This window comes from Bos grunniens, chromosome 3 (genome assembly GCF_055505025.1).
Source record: "Bos grunniens cultivar Pamir isolate PY7600 chromosome 3, Bosgru_T2T1.0, whole genome shotgun sequence".
In the NCBI taxonomy this organism is placed as follows: domain Eukaryota; kingdom Metazoa; phylum Chordata; class Mammalia; order Artiodactyla; family Bovidae; genus Bos; species Bos grunniens.
This window is the reverse complement of record NC_141167.1, coordinates 72,340,309-72,359,079: the sequence shown is the minus strand read 5'-3', so window position 1 is coordinate 72,359,079 and position 18,771 is coordinate 72,340,309. Positions and strand designations below refer to the sequence as shown.

At 36.9% G+C, this 18,771-nt stretch overlaps 1 protein-coding gene across 1 annotated transcript in view; it reads right to left on the bottom strand.

The window, feature by feature from the left end:
• ABCD3 (ATP binding cassette subfamily D member 3) overlaps positions 1 to 18,771 on the bottom strand; it is an 83,032-nt gene that overhangs the window by 9,478 nt on the left and 54,783 nt on the right. The window contains exons 9-20 of the mRNA XM_086391308.1: positions 17,425 to 17,567; positions 14,438 to 14,507; positions 12,159 to 12,228; positions 11,970 to 12,067; positions 11,766 to 11,857; positions 10,059 to 10,150; positions 9,909 to 9,972; positions 9,717 to 9,780; positions 2,614 to 2,691; positions 2,444 to 2,509; positions 2,258 to 2,347; positions 1,659 to 1,778 (exon numbers count right to left, since the gene is read on the bottom strand). Of these exons, the coding sequence (XP_086247434.1) occupies positions 1,659 to 1,778; positions 2,258 to 2,347; positions 2,444 to 2,509; positions 2,614 to 2,691; positions 9,717 to 9,780; positions 9,909 to 9,972; positions 10,059 to 10,150; positions 11,766 to 11,857; positions 11,970 to 12,067; positions 12,159 to 12,228; positions 14,438 to 14,507; positions 17,425 to 17,567 (1,047 nt within the window). The remainder of the gene's footprint in view (positions 1 to 1,658; positions 1,779 to 2,257; positions 2,348 to 2,443; positions 2,510 to 2,613; positions 2,692 to 9,716; positions 9,781 to 9,908; positions 9,973 to 10,058; positions 10,151 to 11,765; positions 11,858 to 11,969; positions 12,068 to 12,158; positions 12,229 to 14,437; positions 14,508 to 17,424; positions 17,568 to 18,771) is intronic.

Genomic DNA, 18,771 nt, shown 5'->3' with positions numbered 1-18,771 from the left:
CAGAGTCAAAAGGGAACTGATCAGCTGTAGAAAAGGAAAGGGTCAATATTAGAGAGATCTCAGTGACTTTGAGGAACGGGAACAACTGCCAATAAGGTAAAAGAAATAATTACAAAACGGACTTAAAAAAACACTAAAAATCTTATGACACTGGAATCTCTGGTAAGAGGCTTTGTGCCTTTCTTCATACTTTTGTAAGTATTTCAACTTTTCCATCATATATATTTTTTCATTAAAAAAAAAAAAAATCACTAAAGACGAATAGGAAGTGGAGCAGAGGCACTTCCCTGGTGTTCAGTGGCTAAGACTTCACGTTCCCAAATGCAGGGGGCTCGAGTTCTATCCCTGAGCAGGAAACTAGACCCCAGACACCACAACCAAGAGTTGGCATGCTGCAACTTAAAAAAAAGATCCTTCATGCTGTGACTAAAGATTCTGTTTGCTGCAACTCAGACCTCATGTAGCCAAATAAATATTAAAGAAAGAACAGTGGAGCAGAAAAGATGACTATGAGTCAAAGAAATAAAGCAGACCAATCTATAATATTATCTGGAGCAACCCTGGCTGATGGTGCTGGACCCAAATGAGTGTAACGAAGGAAAGAGACATGTCACCCAATCACTCAATGCCCAGTCACTTCAAATTCTCACTCCTCCAGCCCAATATCCACTTTGAGAATGGCTGATCTCTCTCTTCTGTTTATGATGTATTCATCAGTCTAGATTAATTTCACCTTATAGCACTAGCCAAATGAATCACAATATTAGGTTGATATTAAGTTCATAAAGAATGGGTATGAACTGGGGGAAAACAACAGGCAAAACATGTTCCTCACAGAGTGGGAGGCAACCATGAGGCTGGATACAACCTGAAGACACAGAGTGAGCAGTTCAGGATACGTCAACTCGTGCTATGCTTCCTTGGCTACGTTTTCTCTCATTTACACAAAGTTTACACTCCCTCCCTCCAAAATCCTCTGGATCTGCTCAAATGATGGTACTAGTTAGAAAATGACTCTTTAAAAAGTTATCCCTCTTTACAGAGTACTCCACGAATCACTCTTAATATGCTGTGTTTTATAGCCATGTTGGATTGGGATAAGTTTAGCCAATTATAGAAACATTAAAACAATTCCTTTCAAATGTTTCTTTATATTATGAAATTTTGAAATTCTAACTTTAAGTAGTAAATATTGAGCTCTGAAACAAGAATACATATAATGATAGAGGGAAAGGGCAAGAACAGAACAAAGAATAAAAATAAAATAAAATTAACATCTCTAACACCTTCAGCTACTTTAGAGAGAATAGCCTGAGTAAGACAGAGAGATGTTTACAGGGAAAAAAGTACTAAAAGGGATCTCAAACCCAATCAGGACCAATGTGCTACAAAGTTCCCCTAACTTTTAGAAAAACAGATTAATGGTATATAATTGGATCTGCATCTTTTCCTTTCAAGGGAATATTTATGAATTTTTCAGAATTCTAAATTTACATGCAAATTATTCTTTTATTATCATATAAACAACTATACTATAATCATTGATAAATAAAAAGATTAATAAAACTGTATGCCTTGATTATCAAAATGCTGGAGTCTAAGAGTGGACTTCATGCAACCAGCTGCATTGCTGTGCAGTGTCTTCAGAGCACACTTACCGCCATTCTTTGCTTCTCTCCACCACTTAGCACATCCATCCAGTCCTGAACACTGTCCCAGCCACCTTCACGTTCAAGGATATGACTCAACTGGACATTATCTAAGTACTCCTTCAGCACCTTTCAGCAAAATGATTAAAGATGAAATCGTGTTTAACATAAACCAACATTATCTGTCTTGCTTTATTTTTGAAACTAGAATTGCTAAAATTCTATTGCCAATATCACTAAAAAAAGCTACATTCACCAAAGAATGTGAAAGGTAAACCAAAAACTCTTTTACTTCCTATTTATAGTAATTTTGACAAAATAAATCTAGCAGCTTAAAAAGAATAACATTATTCTGCACAATTAAGGGATGAGGACAATGAGGAAACAAATAATAGTGTAAAGATGACACTAAACATTCAACAGTCATATTTAAGCAAAATGGTTAACATCTTACCACAGCCTGAAAAGTTATAATTAATGATAAGGTTTTAGAATTCTTTACAAAAGGTTAGGATTAACCACTTGGCATCTAAAATACTTAATTGATTAAGATACAGACTCTGAAATGGAGTGTTTTCAGTAAGGCTAGTATATAAACATTTCCTTACGAGGTCAGAAATCCCCTTCTTTTTCTGATCTTCCTTTCCATCTGGATATATCACTTGGTCTCGAAGTGTTCCAAGGGTCATATAAGGTCTCTGATAGTAAAAGGGAAAAAAGCATTAGCAGTAAATTTATTAAAAACAAAAGATCTTTAAACCAAAGATTATAAAATAGCTCAAGCGAGGCCTTACCTGCGGAACATAAAATAACTTTCCTCTCTCAGGTTTAGTTAGACGTCCTCCAAAAAGAGGCCATAACTATAAAAGCAAAGGAGGAAGGGGAACAGTTGTAAATTTCATAGCGTGGTATAGATGACAGGCCAAAGTAGGACTGCAACATCCTAAGGCCAGGCTTTACTTACTTCACCAAGAACACGGAAAAGTGAACTCTTTCCACAGCCATTTGGACCACAGATTAGAACATTGGCCCCAGATCGAACCTGAAAAGAAATCAGTCTATGAATTAATTAAATAGAACATACACACAATCAACATTTCCTTGGAGTCAAATAAGCTAATGATAAGCTTTCCATTTTGTCTACAGATGTGATTAGATAGAGGCTGCGGACGGTATAATGAAGAGGCCTTTTATTTTTGTTTACTTTCCATTTTTACTCAGTCACTTTTTTCCTTACTTAAAAACCACTATTGATATCAACTTAAATCTCCATCATAATACAAAGAGCTAAAGCTTGAATTCTTGAAAAACAGCAATTATGTATATACACAATCTTTTTTTTTTTTAATGCAGTTGTTCTATATATATTACTCTGTAACTTGTTATTATTTAACAATATATCACAGATGTTCTTTTACATCAGTATATTCAGATTCTCCCCATTCTTTTCTTAATGCCTGTACTGTATTCCATAGTAAGGATGTATCAAAATTTATCTAAATACTCTCCTTTTGTTAAGTATTTAGGTCATCTGTATTTTGTTTGCTTTTTAATAATACTGCAATGAAACTCCAAGTCAGCTAGCAAATTGACACATGAGTGAGAAGTATTTCTATAGATCAGATTCTTAGAAATTATAAGTTGCATTGAAGTATATGTATATTATAAATATTTATAAGTTCACCAAATTGTTCTGCAAGAATGTAAGGATGGAAGTTAAATGCAAAAATGTCAAAAGGGATTGAGTTCTAAGTTTATATAATGTGAGTTAATCAAACCTGTGATGAATCAAAAACCCTGGGTCATAATTCTAGCCTTCCCAGCAATGCAGCACAGCAGGAAACACATCAGAGAGAGATGAGTTACCCTAGCTGCAGAACCTGCCTTTTTAAAAACTGTTGAGTCTTAGGTTCCTGTTACTTAACTCAATGAATATGTATTGAATACTAAGTGTCAGGCTCTGTTCTAAGGCAATACAGATAAATTAGTGAGTAAAAGAGACCAAAAAACCCCCCAAACAACAACACACCAAAATCCTAACCCTTACCAGTATACATTCTAGTGGGAGACAAATACGATGAGGAACATGCATAATAAATAAGTAAATTAAACAGTACGTTAGAAAATAAGTACAATGGGGAAAAAAATCAGAGATCAGATCAGATTAGTCGCTCAGTCGTGTCCGACTCTTTGCGACCCCATGAATCGCAGCACGCCAGGCCTTCCTGTCCATCACCAACTCCCGGAGTTCACTCAGACTCACGTCCATCGAGTCAGTGATGCCATCCAGCCATCTCATCCTCTGTCGTCCCCTTCTCCTCTTGCCCCCAATCCCTCCCAGCATCAGGGTCTTTTCCAATGAGTCAACTCTTCGCATGAGGTGGCCAAAGTACTGGAGTTTCAGCTTTAGCATCATTCCTTCCAAAGAAATCCCAGGGCTGATCTCCTTCAGAATGGACTGGTTGGATCTCCTTGCAGTCCAAGGGACTCTCAAGAGTCTTCTCCAACACCACAGTTCAAAAGCATCAATTCTTCGGCACTCACCCTTCTTTACAGTCCAACTCTCACATCCATACATGACCACAGGAAAAACCACAGCCTTGACTAGACGAACCTTTGTTGGCAAAGTAATGTCTCTGCTTTTGAATATGCTATCTAGATTGGTCATAACTTTCCTTCCAAGGAGTAAGCGTCTTTTAATTTCATGGCTGCAGTCACCATCTGTAGTGATTTTGGAGCCCAGAAAAATAAAGTCTGACACTGTTTCCACTGTTTCCCCATCTATTTCCCATGAAGTGGTGGGACCAGATGCCATGATCTTCGTTTTCTGAATGTTGAGCTTTAAGCCAACTTTTTCACTCTCCACTTTCACTTTCATCAAGAGGATTTTTAGTTCCTCTTCACTTTCTGCCATAAGGGTGGTATCATCTGCATATTTGAGGTTATTGATATTTCTCCCGGCAATCTTGATTCCAGTTTGTGTTTCTTCCAGTCCAGCGTTTCTCATGATGTACTCTGCATATAAGTTAAATAAACACGGTGACAATATACAGCCTTGACGAACTCCTTTTCCTATTTGGAACCAGTCTGTTGTTCCATGTCCAGTTCTAACTGTTGCTTCCTGACCTGCATACAAATTTATCAAGAGGCAGATCAGGTGGTCTGGTATTCCCATCTCTTAAAGAATTTTCCACAGCTGATTGTGATCCACACAGTCAAAGGCTTTGGCATAGTCAATAAAGCAGAAATAGATGTTTTTCTGGAGCTCTCTTGCTTTTTCCATGATCCAGTGGATGTTGGCAATTTGATCTCTGGTTCCTCTGCCTTTTCTAAAACCAGCTTGAACATCTGGAAGTTCACGGTTCACATATTGCCGAAGCCTGGCTTGGAGAATTTTGAGCATTACTTTACTAGCGTGTGAGATGAGTGCAATTGTGGGGTAGTTTGAGCATTCTTTGGCATTGCCTTTCTTTTGGATTGGAATGAAAACTGACCTTTTCCAGTCCTGTGGCCACTGCTGAGTTTTCCAAATTTGCTGGCATACTGAGTGCAGCACTTTCACAGCATCATCTTTCAGGATTTGGAATAGCTCAACTGGAATTCCATCACCTCCACTAGCTTTGTTTGTAGTGATGCTTTCTAAGGCCCACTTGACTTCACATTCCAGGATGTCTGGCTCTAGGTCAGTGATCACACCATCGTGATTATCTGGGTCGTGAAGATCTTTTTTGTACGGTTCTTCTGTGTATTCTTGCCATCTCTTCTTAATATCTTCTGCTTCTGTTAGGTCCATACCATTTCTGTCCTTTATCGAGCCCATCTTTGCATGAAATGTTCCTTTGGTATCTCTGATTTTCTTGAAGAGATCTCTAGTTTTTCCCATTCTGTTGTTTTCCTCTATTTCTTTGCATTGATCGCTGAAGAAGGCTTTCTTATCTCTTCTTGCTATTCTTTGGAACTCTGAATTCAGATGCTTCTGTCTTTCTTTTTCTCCTTTGCTTTTCGCTTCTCTTCTTTTCACAGCTATTTGTAAGGCCTCCCCAGACAGCCATTTTATAGATCAAGGTAAAAAAAAAAAAAAAAAAAAAAGTAGGGGTAGGGGGGTGGGTGCTGCATTTTTAAGCTGGTCAGGCCAGGCCTCACTGAAAATGACAACTGGGCAAAACTTTTGAAAGAAGTAAACTAGTTTACCTGGAGGAAGATCATTATAGTTTCCACCCACAAAGAGGAGCTACAAAAGCTGAGCAGGAATGCACCTGTCCTGTTAAAAAATCAGAGAGGATTCTACTAGAGAAGTAAGAGCAGGAGAGAAGAACGGGAGAACTGAGCTCAGAGGAGTAGACGGGGTGGCAGGCAGTAGCGGGCAAATGCTACAGGGCACTGTAAGCCACTGAAGGCGCTTCTCCTGATGTAACACACCCAGCCACTTGCATTATTCACACCAGTCAAAAGGTGGAAGCAACAAAATGTGGCATATATATACAATGGAATATTACCATTCAGCCTTAAAAGGAATGAGATTCTGTGTGTGCCACAACATGAATGAACCTGAAGACATGATGTTATGCAAAAAATGCAAGACACAAAAGGACAAACATGATGACTCCACTCACGAGGTCCTCAGAATAGGCAAATTCATTGAGACGCAAAGTAGAACAGAGGTTACACGGGACTGAGGGTGGGGAGAAAAAGGAGCTACTGTGTAATGGGTGGTTTGTTTGCTGCGAAGACAGTGGTGACGGCTGGACCATACACTACATGTACTTAATGTCACTAAACTGTACACTTAAAAATAGTTAAAATGGTAAATTTTATGTTGTGTGCATTTTACCACAGTTGATCTCTAACAAAATGCCACAACTTATGCATGTCAATATTAGAGAAGGAGCTATTGTGAATGAGTTTTCCAAATGATGAGCAGTCTCTTTTTCCGAGAAATTAGAGAGTCATTTTGATGGACTTCTAAATACATACTTCTTGCTTCTATATAATTGAAAATAGTGACTATTCCTAAGAATACATTATATATAATAACTGTACTCTATTATAATAGTGATGCCTTGAGAAGTGCCTGAAGTTCAGAGAACTATTAATTAAATGGATCCCTATCACCCTGATTTATCTAGATAATGTTAGCCATAAGTATTTTTTTCCTGCACCTAACTACTTATTGTGGTTTTCACTGCCATCCTATAGCTCTCCACATTATTTGGTGCAACATGCCAGGAAACCTAGAAACCAAGTTTGTAATGACGTGTATAAATAATAACTAGAGTTACTGAAATCCTTAGATACTCTTATGCACAAATGTCTTGAGACTCAGCATTAACTTTTCTTTACTCCACGGTAATAATAATGTTGGACAAAACTTCCAATTATGCCATCAGCCATGGTAAGCCAGTGATAATTTTTCCAAATTAAAGAGTTATAGGACCGTATTTCCCCGCCCCCGCCCCAGAATGAATTACGACTAAAAGCCAAGGATAACTTTCACTGAAAACCAAGTTCTTAAGAACACTCTATTACTGAGGATCCTGGATTGCTTTACTAGGGCAACAAATGCTTTGAACCACATTATGTTTCTTTATTTTCAAGCAAGCCAGATGGGGAGAAAACAATCAGATGCTTAAAAAAAAAAAAAAAAAAAAGGATGTTTGAATTAAAAAAAAAAAAATTACGTTAAACAAATGTTGGAAAAGACAAAATAAATGAGAAAAAGGCAAATCTAACTTAAAATATCTTAAGTCAGAAACAGACAGAAGAAAAGCTTTTAACAGTGGACCAAAAGGACAGATGTCAAAGAAAGGTCTCAGTGGAGAAGAATGCAATACAAGAATCATAGAACAGGTCAGAGTGGTATAGAATATGATCACAGAGTTAAAAAACTTAAACAAGCAGGATTGTAAAATAAGACTTTCCAAAGTGAAACCAAAATAAAAGCAAAAAAGTAAGGGCCTCTCTCAGGCTAAAAAAGTGAAGTTACCAGGACTGGCCAGAAGTATACTAAAATTCAAATATAAAGGTTTTAAAGGGAAGGGCTTTGGACTAGAATGAAAAGGACAGCAGTAGTGTGGTCACCTTATGACAAAGTGAGCAGACCAAAATCATGATCTACTTTCTCCTTGTATCTGTACACACAGATCGCAAATCTCTCCCCACTAGGCACAAGACATGTGTGCATCTGTGCTGCTGGTGTATTCTCTGCTGCATAAAGACAGAAGTAAGGGAAATAGGAGAAAGGGCCCAGAGGATTCTTCAATGGAGAAAATCTCATGGCTCTTTCTATGCTTGGGTGATAACAATAAAGGGGCTACTGGAAATCTATCAAAGATGGGGTTTTGAGCTCTGTTTATTCCTGATACCAAGCCCTGTAGGTGGCCACATACTCTGCCAACGGAGCCTATTTGACTACAGCACCCAGGGCTAAATGAAAAACACACTTCTGTAATACTTGCGCCATTAAACATTTATCAACCATATTCACATTTTCGGTACTTCCCTTTGTGTTTCCTGGCTTTAAAACAAACATGACAGTATATAATATTCAATACTGAGTAAGTCCCCATACTTTACAAAACTAACACTTTACAGTTTTACAGTTTTTTTTTAAAAAAGTGGAGATGTATGTAATAAATATACATGCTAAAAGTAGAAAAACTGAAGACTTACCTAATAACACTTTGAAAACAAATCTAATAACTCTACTTCTATTTTATAAACTATCAGACAACATTCTTCAACGCAAGCAGTTGGAAATAATCTCCATATACAACACAAATTACAGAGGGCCATGAACATAGAGCATGTGGAGAATTCTGGAGTTGTGCTTTCCAATACAATAGCCACTAGTCACATGTGGCTATTTAAGGGCAAATTTATTAAGTAAAATTTAAAATTCAGTTCCTCAACTGTACTAACCACATTTCAAAAGTGCAATAGCCACATGTGGCTACAATACTGGACAATGCAGATACAGACCATTTCCATATCACAGAAAGTTCTATTGGATAGTGTTATTCTAGAGTAATGGTATCTGGAACTAGAGAGACAGCACGTGTAATAGACATTGATTACTATCTTCAAGATTTTCAGATGTGAACTAGTTATAAAGTCACAATAGATACAAACAAAATAATAACCCCTAGGTCTGTGAGAATCGTATAAAATCATACAATAATTCTCATGTTTTGCTTTGCTTTTTAATTTGGCCTGCTCTTTTGGTTAACAGACTCTTCTGCATCAGCATCACAGTCCACCTGGCTCGAGCTGTCTCGTGTCTTGGGTGAGGGGCAATCTGCAGTGGTATTGCGCTGGTCTCATATGGTTTTCATCAGTAATATAAAAAACTGTATTTTGTTTTTATAGGTACAGATCTTCCTGTACCATCAAAACAATACCAACTCATAAATTATTTTAATTTAAAGAGACTAATGTTATATATGCAAGTTTAAATATTCATCTTACAGTGAAGATTCCAATTATCTATATCTTCTATGGCTTTCTTGAAAGGGACTTTATTTGCAAAAAGGTTTTTTGATAGCAGTATTTGAAACTTTAAAGTTCTGTCAAATAAAAATAGATTTCTGTTTCAAAGACTTATTTTTTACTTTTTATTCCAATTATACTGAGATCTCACTGACATGCAGTACAGTTTAAGGTATACAGCACAGTGATTTGACTCCCATTCACCATGAAATGATTATCATAGTAAGTTCAGTGAACATCTCATACGGATGTCAGATTAAAGAAACAGAAAAAAAAAGTGTGTGTGTGATGAGAACTCTTAGGGTTTCCGCTCTTAACAACTTTCACATATAACATCCAGTATTATTTTTATATTTATCATGTTGTATATTACATCCCTAGTACTGATTTATTCTGTAACTGGAGATTTACAATACCTTACTCCAAGGCAGTCCTCCTTTACAAAGGCTTACTTTTTAAAGCAATTTTGTGGATTCAGAGACTAAGTGAAGCCTTAAAATTCTTTTAAACATTCAGATGACAGTTTCTCAGTTCACGTTTTGAAGATGATTTAAGCTTTTATATAACCGTGTAAAAACTTACTTCAAAATTAAGGTCTCGAATCAAGATATCTCCATTTGGCGTTGCTAAAGGAACATGATCAAATCTATAGAGGAAATTAATAAAAAGAGAATAGTTTGACGTTAAACACTAAGTAGATGTAGCTGAAAGAGAAAGGCTACTGTGTAGTTTAGCAAATGTTTATGGAGCTAAAGAACCCTTTTCTGTACATACTTTATAATGTTATCTGCATTGATGATTTCTCCAATTCCAGGTATCAAGGGAATGTCTTGTGCTCCTTCAACACATTAAATGGAAAACTAAGTATTAAAGCATCAAGCCATGTCAGCAAAAACTTATATGACTGAGTGCATTCATATTTACCCTTTTCCTGTTGTGAGACCATAGTGCGTTCATATTTGCCCTGATTTAAATCCTTTAGTACTTGCATTAATTCTGTAATCCGAGCAGTAAAGCTGGAATTAAAAAAAGAAAAAGAAACAAAGAAAGCCATAAGCAAAACTCCAAAGGCTATCGTATCTTTTATTTTTATTAATTTGAATATAATTGACATGTAACATCAAGTTCTTTTCTTTTATTTTATACAAACCTGACTTAAGTTTCTAAACTTATTATGTAGTTTCAATGAAATCACGTAAAAGAATTCTCACCAACATTAGTGACATTATACAAGTATTAGTGATACTATACACATTTTACTATTATGGTTTAGTGGGAGAGCAGGAAGATGGGGCTAAAAAAGAGGTCTCATAGGATCCCACCTCAACAGATACTGACTTTATTAATAGGCAAGTCAAGAAGGTTGTCTGCCACTAGGACTTTAAGGAATTTTCCAGTAAATACTAAAAAAGGACACATGCTAGTGGCATTTCAGGGTTCGTGAAGCACGAACCCTGAGTTCCTGCTGGGGTGAGCTACGCAGCCTTGGATAAAGCTGGCCTTTCTCTCTGAGGACATCATTTATTTTAAGTATGCCATATGCACACTACTTTCCTGCAAACAGGGAAGAACTGGGGAGATCCTTCTCCTTCTTCCTCTGAAGAGGGGAAAAGATGAAGTGTTCTTAACATTAGAGAGAAATCACTGTGGTGATAAGAGAGAAAGCACAACTACTGACAACAAGTTGAAAAGTATGAATGGCATGACGGCCAAGGAGAAAGCATTCTAACCAGAGAAGCAAACAGAGTTGTCCTGTGAATAACAAGCAGAAACCTCCTAAAGGAATGGAAGCATCCTCTACGCCAGGAAATGTAAAGGCATGAGGAAGTTATTAACAAGTTGGAAGAAATTCAGCATTCTCAAGAACGATTCCGCACAATAGTCACAGCTTCTTCTATCCTGTCATGAAGACCTTAACTGCTAAAGGAGTAGAGAAGAAGGAATAGAGGAAATAACGCAAATTAATCACAGGCCTGGAAAAGATCCAAAGTCATTCAACTTCTTCAGATAACCTGAAACTTAAGGCTTTTTTACATTATGTGCTGTCTTAAATATCATACCAAGCCCTTTATACTAAACTTTGAAATTCTGAAATATTTAATTCCATTTGATGGTCTAAGAATAATTTTACCAGACACCTTGACCGGTTTACAACTGGACTTAGAGCTACCACAAGGTAACTTTTCTTTTTTTTTTCCATTAAAATAAATTTCATCCTTGCTTATGCATTACCAGTACCAAAGACCTAAGGGGAAGAAATCTCTGGTAGGGGACAAAAAAGTCCAAATGAAAAAATTTTATTCACTAACAATTTTCTGTAAACTACGGAAAGACTGCCATGATTCAACATTTCCCATCTTACTGAATACCAGTATTCACAGAGCAGACAGCTTGAGAACAACTAACCTAGTTTAAGGCTCAAAACAGCTATCTTAAGGAAACATGAAAAGCACACTATCAGAAAAAAATCTTCCTAATTTTCTATCAAAACCAGCTTCCAAGAGTAGGAAATATGGGGATTCAGGTGCTCCTTATCTCAACCTCAACTGGTCACAATCATTAAGGATAACATCTTAAAAAAAAAAAAAAAAAGATTCTCTGAGTTGCTCAGTATTACAAATCTTAACTCACCCAGCCAATCGAGTCATTTCACGGCCAGCCAAAACTATTCGACCCAGAGCCTGAGACATTCGCAAAAGCATTCTTCCACTTTGGTAGTAATCCTGAAATAGAAAGAAATATTAGTTTTCACTTGTATTTCGAAGATTACAACTAGCTGTTTAAAATTTTTGTTTTTAAGATTTCAGTTGAGTCTGACTACCATTACCACTTTACCTCCAGAAGCTCCGAGTGTGAGCTCTTAAGGTGTCGAGGGTGAGCCAAGTCTAAGAAAGGACGACTGACCACTAGGTACCCGACCACAGTGGCGAGGTCTGAAACCAAACAGTTAAGACTGAAAAACATCAACACCACCTCACTTGCCCCACAAATTCCATTCTACTATCTCTTTTAAAGCATACTTACATTTGGCAATTATGCTGTCAATGAAGCCCATAGAAAACCGAAACAAAATGAAATTATGTAGGTGCTCCACCTGACAGAAAGCAAAAACAAAATATATATATATACTTCCAATGTATTAGGAAAAATTAACCCACCATGAGGACACAAGAAACTGTATAATTTATGCATTCAACAAATATTTACTGAGTACCTATAATTTCTGATTACATTATACATCACATTTCATTGAGCACAATGCTGATCACAGAACAGGTGCCAAACAAAGCCTTCATGAAACCATTTTTATGCAAACAGAGTGGAAAACATAAAGAATATGTGTGTGGCGTCCCTTGCATGAACTAGTACAATGATACTGTATTCATAATACTGTCGGATACATATAGGCAAAAATTGATAATCAAGACAAACAAAAAACAGAAACAGATAATTTAGGTGAAACCAGCTGTCTGGAAATAGCATTCAATGCTTTACTTTAGTTGGAAACACCTGGTCTTTCGCTAAGACTTGTACTACATTCAATTTGAGCCAAGTGCTAATGTAACACCTCATAACTTGAATCTGTAGTTTTAATCTCAGCATGCATTACCCCAAAATTGCAAATCTAAAAATGTATTTTATTCTGCATTTTAAATGTTCTTGACTTTTTCATCTATCAGATTACTCAGGCCCTGCATGATCTGCCACTGGGCTCTATCTTCAACCTCATCTGCTTCTACTTTGCTCTTTCTCACTGAGCTCCAGAAATACTGGTTCCTCAAACATGCTTCTGCCTCAGGCCTTTGCTCGCCTTGTTTCCTCTGTCAGGATTACTGATTTCCAGATATAAATGCCACCTTCAAGAGAGACTTTCTTGTCATCCTAAATTGCTTGGCAACAGCCCCCATCACACTCTACCACTTTATCCCATTTTATTTCTGGTCACAGAATTCACTATGACCTGAAAGCATATAAAATATGTTTACTTGTTTATATCCCCCCCACTAAAATGTGGGTTTCCTGAGTACAAGGTAGCTTGCACTTAATATCTTCTGCAAAAGAGCAATGGCTGGAACATTTATTCAGTGAATGCCAGATGTTACATATTGAGCTCAGCGATGAAGACGCAACAGTGAATAAAAAGACAAGGTTCCTGAGCTCATGGAATTTACATTCTAATGAAGAAGACAACCAGTAAAAAACCAAAATAATTAGAAATTGTAATGAATGCTTTTAAGAAAAACAGATCATTAAAATGGGAAGTAACTGGTGAAGGTCACTTTAGATGGATTAATCAAAGAAGACATGGCCTCAAAAGGTGTTAACTTTGGGGCTGAACTCTAATGCAAAAGCATGGGCAAGCCACGTGAAGAGTGAACTAGTTAACAGCAGTCCCTTAGACAATTACCGTAAATGCATTTTATCAGTGAACGCTATCAAATTTCAGTCATGTTAAACATAAAACAGACAAAAATTCTATTTCTTTAACCTTAATTTAAATAATTTAAAATAACAACTTCTTTAACCTTTAAAAATCACCTCAAATATGTATTTGATTTCAAAACTTTCCACTAAAATGTAAGCTCCTTAAAGGCAGGATTTGGTCCATTACACACCACTGTCACCTGGACACGCAAGACCCCTTTAGATGGTGCTCCGTATCTTCTGAATGAATAATCAACAAAATTAACTAAATTCAAATCTTCCCCGTGGCAAGTAGATAAAAACCCAAGCATAGTTTGCATACTGTTTACATAAGAAACAATGTTTATATTCTAAGTAAAAGGCCAGCAAACTATGATCCACAGTTCATATCCAGCCTGCCACTTACTTCAGTAAATAAAGTTTTATTAGAACATACCACATCCATTCATTTACATATGGCTACTTTGAAGGAGAGAGTTGAATAGTTGCAAGAGAGACCATAGGGCCTGAAAAGCCTAAACCATACATGGTACTTATCGTGCCCACTACAGAAAATGTTTGCTGAACTGTGCTCACAGTATTCCCAGAAATACTACAGAACAAATCCTTTCTGTAATTATCACTAAGTTTACCATTAAATAAGACTCCTAAGTAACCACTTCAAAAATACATGATAATTATTTTAATAAATCTACCCATTTTTATAACTGGGCAACTTAACGTATTGGTTTGATAGTTTTTAGGAAAACACAGCATAAAAATTCTTTATAGCTATTTAAAAATAAATCTTTTAAAGATTAAAGGTATATATGTATCCTGGCACAGGTCAAGATTTTTTTTTTCCATACATACATGAGCCTCCAACATGTTTATCTTACCAGTTTTTGGAAGACTGAGTGGATTGTCTGCTTTTCTCTTTTATTTCCATTGTAAAAGGCAACTTCTTCACTATTAAGGAAAATAATTTAGCAATTAGTTTTAATGCTACTTAAGCCTAGAAAATAACTTAAAATACCATATTTATTGACTAAATATTTGTATATAAACGAACACTCTGTGACTAACAGTTTATTGGGTACTTCTCAAGCCATGATCTATACATAGCTCAACTGATCAGAGCACAGTTACACCTGTACTGATACACCTGACTGCATCACAGGCTGCACTTTGGACACGAGTTGCATATCCCACATGTAGCCTGGCTGGAAAAGATGTGCTGAGCTAGTTCTCAGAAAAGTGAATAAAGAAACAAGAAGGAAGATACCATGACATATAGGAAGGCAGGACTGGGACAGCCATCTCAGATTACAAACTGAGCCAGAAGGGAAAGGAGACAACAAGAGTTAGGAAAAAAACAGGTAGTGATGCATGACATATAGCCTTTAAAGGACAGAAAAACAAATTAATTCCTCCCCGCCTGACAGTTGCCAGCTCCCAGGAGGCCTAGCTGCACAGTTGTCCTTATTCTTGGAACCCCACCATATCCTCACAACAATTCCTCTTTCCCTGAGCTGATCTGAACGGGTACACAGGGGCCACAACAATCTTAACTAGGAAAAAAGGGCATTTTATGAGTGAAGAAAGGTTTAGTGTAGTTAATGTGCAGAAGTCATGCAGCTGACAAGTTAAACAGCTGAGATTATAACTTGTATCTGACCCTAACATCTAGTTTTCTACTCTACCCAGATTGATGCAAACTGTCTCAGCAAAGTACCTCTTACAGCAGAGGAAAGGAAAGATTTACATGCGAGTCTAGAAGGCAAAGTTAAAACACAATATTTCTTAAAAGTCTCTTCCCCTGCCTCAAAAATTTATGTGAACATTATATTCTAGTCTAAAATGTACCTGTATTTTTTTTGCATCATAAAAACAAGGTAGCCCTTACCTCAATACCTTTAAGTAAATTAACTTTCCATATAGTTGCATCATGTTTGACTAGCCTTTCCCAGTTTCCTTTACACAATAATAGCCCCAAGGAGAAGGCAATGGCATCCCACTGCAGTTCTCTTGCCTGGAAAATCCCATGGATGGAGGAGTCTGGTAGGCTGCAGTCCATGGGGTCGCTAAGAGTCAGACATGACTGAGCGACTTCACTTTCACTTTTCACTTTCATGCATTGGAGAAGGAAATGGCAACCCACTCCAGTGTTCTTGCCTGGAGAATCCCAGGGACGGGGAAGCCTGGTGGGCTGCCGTCTATGGGGTTGCACAGAGTCGGACACGACTGACACGACTTAGCAGCAGCAGCAGAGAGCCCCAGGGTATCAGAATCCTAGTTTAACACAATTCTGTACCTAAAATTTCTTAATTCCTTCTACCTCCTCCACACATTTAAGTCCATTGAGAAAGACAAGGTGAGAACCCTACTTCTCCTGAACATTTTATCCTAAACTTAAAACCTGAAAGCTCAGAACTTCCACAATACTAACAACTGCCTATTCAGCATCTTTTCTCTTCCATATCCTTCCTCCTAAGAGAACCCCAATTTTCTTAAAGTTTTGTATCCTTTTCTAGGCACCCAAGTGGTTGAGGAACAGCCTCAAGCCCCAATCCAAAGGGGAAAGAGTTCCACCTGATCTAAGCCAGTGACTTCGCTGTAACTGCTTTAGTGATAATTCTGGCCAATGAGATGTGAAAAGAAAGTTGTTGTGGGGGCTTCCCACTCTCTTAAAGAGACGGCAAAAGTGGCTGCTTTTGTTTCTGGGCTTTTTGCAGGAGACGAGGGCTGGTGGATCTAGATCTAGAACTGCTTTTGCCATCCTATGATCAGAAAAATAATTAGCCAGAGGAAAGGGGGAACATATAGAGGAGGACAGAGTCAGGAGAAGAGTCAGACACCCTGAGCATGCTGTGCCTGGAGCTGGTCCATCTTAAGAGTTTTTATGTGAAGTAGTAAATGTCCTTATTGTTGGAGCCACCCGAGTCAGGGTTTTCCGTTTCTTGCATTGGAAAACATCCTAGCTAATAGCTCTTTCATTCACTTGGCAAATCACCTCTGTACAAAACCTTTTATTCTTCTGCCTCCCTACAACACAAAAAGCCTATTTAAAACCAGTAAGTACTGTTTTATCAATCCAAGGAAATAAAGGAAGAAGGAACTTTTAAAAGACCATTTCCTAAATAATTCTGTAATGCCAACAGGGTAGTAAATAAATATGACTCAAAATGACTTAAGGTTGACAGATCATCAATACATGAGAAAATTTATTGAGTACCTGCTACACATTAAAAACAGTGCTGGAAGTTTTATATATATCATATTAGTCCTCATGACAACCCTGAATTAGCTACCTAGTATAAATAAGAAAAATGAAACTATAAATAACTTTCCAGAAGTCATATATTATATAATTGATAGGTGGAGAAGGTAGATTTGGAAACTAGGCAGGCTGGCTCTAAAGCCCAATACTTCTCCCTACTTTGGATTTTCAAACTATCTGGAAAATAGACAGAGACACATGCAACGAGACTGCATTAACTTTGAGTGCTCCAAATATAGACTCAAACAAAAAATACTTGTGGATAAACTGAGATAAAATTTTCTCTGAAGAAGTAAGTAAATTTGAATTAAAATTTCTGACTTTGCTTTATGTGAAATTAACAGAAAATTAGCCAACAGAAGACACGAAGAGGTCAATCAGGGATACTAAATAGTTATTAAGAAAAAGGGTTAGAAATGTAGTTATTAAGATTACTTAATAAAACCAATATCCTTCATAATGTATATTTTCAAAAGAAGTAAATACACAGAGACATAATTTCAGTAACAGCGTTACTAGATTTTTTGGAGTTGGCTTACATGACTTCAATATCCACACAAAGGAATTTTTAGTACAGTTAAATACATTTAATACATTTGTCCTTACCTGTTTGTGATGAGCCGAGAATTAACGTATCTATACTCTCCTTCAAGTTTTTGCTCAGTTATTGTCATCTTACCAATGGGTCGTCTAATTCGAGTTAGGAATAGCCCAGAAACAAGCAAGTAGGCCATCATGCTTGCTGGGCCCTGATATTATTAGGAGAGAAAGATATACAAAGATCAAGGATATCATAAATTCACTGAATGCAACATGCACAATTTATAATTAACTCCAGTTACCTTGAAAGAAATCACTCTTTTGACTTTTTCCCTTGTTTCTTTTCTAAGAAGATACCCACTGGGCCTCTTTGTTTTCACTACTCATTTACTTCTCCTCCCACCATACATCTCTCCCCCAGCTCTCCCAAATTTGCTCACTTAAAAACTCCTAATTGCAGTCCTCACTCTTTCTACAGCATCTAAAAACTCTTCTGACGGAGCTCTTCTTGATATTCTTGATTCCACAATAATGTGCAGAACTCTCTTTCACCTTCTCACTAGTTAGTATTGCCTGAGGTTTCCTTTTCTTGCTCCCTTTGCCTCCCAAATTTATATCTCTAATCCCATCAGTCCTAGATACTGTTTCCAAATATTTACTGTACATCTTTTGTTTACTTCTCTGTAACCTCAAGCTCAGTTCCCGCAAATGAGCTCAATTTGCCTTTCCCTTCTCCGGCGTCTTGCTTCTAGCTGCCATAATGTGGTAAAGTATCTCCATATGCATTGACCCTTCCAAGAGAGAAGCTTCAAGCTTGCCTTTTCAAACTCTTCATTCCCATATATATCCTTATGTTCTGCCATACTGAAATAATTGTTTCCTGAACATGCTACTCAGTGAAGTTGTTCTTCTGTCTAGCAAGCCTGACATATCTAAAAAAGTCTGACTTATCCTCAAAGCAGCTCCAGTATCACCTCCAATTCTTCTGGACACTAAAGACATTATTCACTTCCACTACTGGGCTTATCACTCTCCATTACAACTGTTTGACTATCTATTCTTTCACCAGATCATAACTCCTCTTCAGTAGGAACTGTGTCTTACTCATCTTTTTATTCAGACAGTGTATATGGAATATAGCATATATTAAATTGGAATATGGTGTGTATTATTTTTAAATTCAATGTGACTGATTCAATGCTTTTCAATAATTACTAGAGGTACGGATAAAAGAGATAACTAAAGCATAGTCTCTACCTCTAAGAAATACAAAATCAGAAAATAAGAATATATGGAGACATTTTTAAATATAAATATAATACTTAAGTGTTATAAACATGTAATAAGTACCATAAAAAGTTATACCAATAAGAGGCATTAAGACTATTTACTTATTTATAGTAAAAACAAGTT